This window comes from Chondrus crispus, genomic scaffold (genome assembly GCF_000350225.1).
Source record: "Chondrus crispus Stackhouse genomic scaffold, scaffold_359, whole genome shotgun sequence".
Taxonomy (NCBI): domain Eukaryota; phylum Rhodophyta; class Florideophyceae; order Gigartinales; family Gigartinaceae; genus Chondrus; species Chondrus crispus.
The window spans coordinates 9,486-10,947 of NW_005179254.1; the positions used below are offsets into that span (position 1 = coordinate 9,486).

General features: G+C 50.1%; 1 protein-coding gene across 1 annotated transcript; it reads right to left on the bottom strand.

The window, feature by feature from the left end:
* Nucleotides 1–895: 895 nt before the first annotated feature.
* On the bottom strand, nt 896–1,144 carry CHC_T00000548001 (hypothetical protein). Its single transcript, XM_005718030.1, has one exon. It carries the CDS (start codon nt 1,142–1,144, stop codon nt 896–898), a length of 249 nt encoding a protein of 82 aa, XP_005718087.1.
* Nucleotides 1,145–1,462: the final 318 nt, after the last annotated feature.

Consider the following 1,462-nt stretch of genomic DNA (forward strand, 5'->3'; position numbering starts at 1 on the left):
GAATCGGAGGGGGCAGCGGCGGCGGGGGCGGGGGAGGAACAGGCATTGTGGCGGAAGGTTGGGGGGAGGGCGCAAGGTTCGTGCGGGGCGGAGAGGGGGGGCGGAAGGGCGGGAAGTTGAACGAGGGAGGTGAAAGGGGAGGGAAGTTGGGAGAAAGAGGGGGAAGGAGATGGAGGAGGGGAAGGAAATAGAGGGGAAGGAAATAGAGGAGAGGGGATCAAATAGGGGCGATTGATGGATGACGTAACGGATGGAAGTGGGGCTGGGGATGTAACGGAAGGAAGCTGGATTTCTGCTGCTTTTTTAAAAATTTTAACTTTTGAACGGCTGAATTGGCGGGAAGATTGGACGGTTCGGCCTTGGCTGCGGCCTGAGTGCTGCCTTGTGTTTGCTGCCCAGCCTAACAAAGGTCTCTGTAAAGCTAAACATCTGTGAGAGGTTGCATGCTAGGCAGGGTGTGCCCAGGCGGTAAGCGGTGCGAGGCATCCGTGTGTGGCCTGTGGGGAGAGCGGACCAACTGGAAAAGAAGAGGTTGCGGTTTGTCGCGTGTACAAACTTTATTCTACAAGGGCAAGTATTTTTAGATGGTTGAACCTTGCAAGTTGCGAGTTAAGGGTGCTTTAGTCGCGGTTTTCTACTCTTTAGTCATACACTATGGTATGGCGACCTGAAAGGCATGCTTTGCAACTCGAAAAGTTCCCGATGCCGTTGACACCTACGCCTGAATGATGACATCAGCATGCACTCCGGCATGACAACGCACTTCGTAGCATCCCAAAACCGGAGTAGATTATGGTACAGTAGAAAAGGTTAATGCGCGATAGCGAGAGGGTTAACGATCCTGTCGCTGTCGCACATTCCTTGTGCGAAAAGAGAAAAAGTAAAAACAAGGCGATCACGGTCGTTTCTGTTGAGGTAAGATAAGATATAGGGTCAGGTGGTCTCCGAGCTGTTCCGGAAAGGTTAGAAGAGTCGGCACCTCATGCAAAATGGAAAAAAAGGCAGCTGGATCTGCCGGGCTTCGATCCCGGTACTTCTCGTAGATTCTGTATCTGTTCGACACGATTTGCTTGATGCGAAACGAGCACTCTACCAATTGAGCTACAGACCCTTGCACGCTCGGTTCAGATAATTTTTTTTCCATATTTATACCTATACAATAAACGAGAAATGGATCCTTGCCATAAAATTTTTTTTTTTTTTTATTGCCCGTATGCCCTATCACGGTTCGGTCTTATCTGCCACTGCACAAGTGTGAGCCCTTGACGTCCGTTCTATGATAGAGTATCGGCCCTCCCTTACAGTTGAATAAACTACCCACAAATAAAAAAATAAATAAATGATATAAAAAAAAATAGACACACACACACACACACACACATGAAGAAGAAGAAGACAACGTCAGCGTCCCCTCCGTCGCCGCGCCCGCCACACCCGCTGCTTGCGACAGCGGCTGCGCCAT

Coding starts and splice junctions, on each gene's coding strand:
- CHC_T00000548001 (XM_005718030.1), bottom strand. CDS start 1,144: ATGGAAAAAAAATTATCTGAACCGAGCGTGCAAGGGTCTGTAGCTCAA.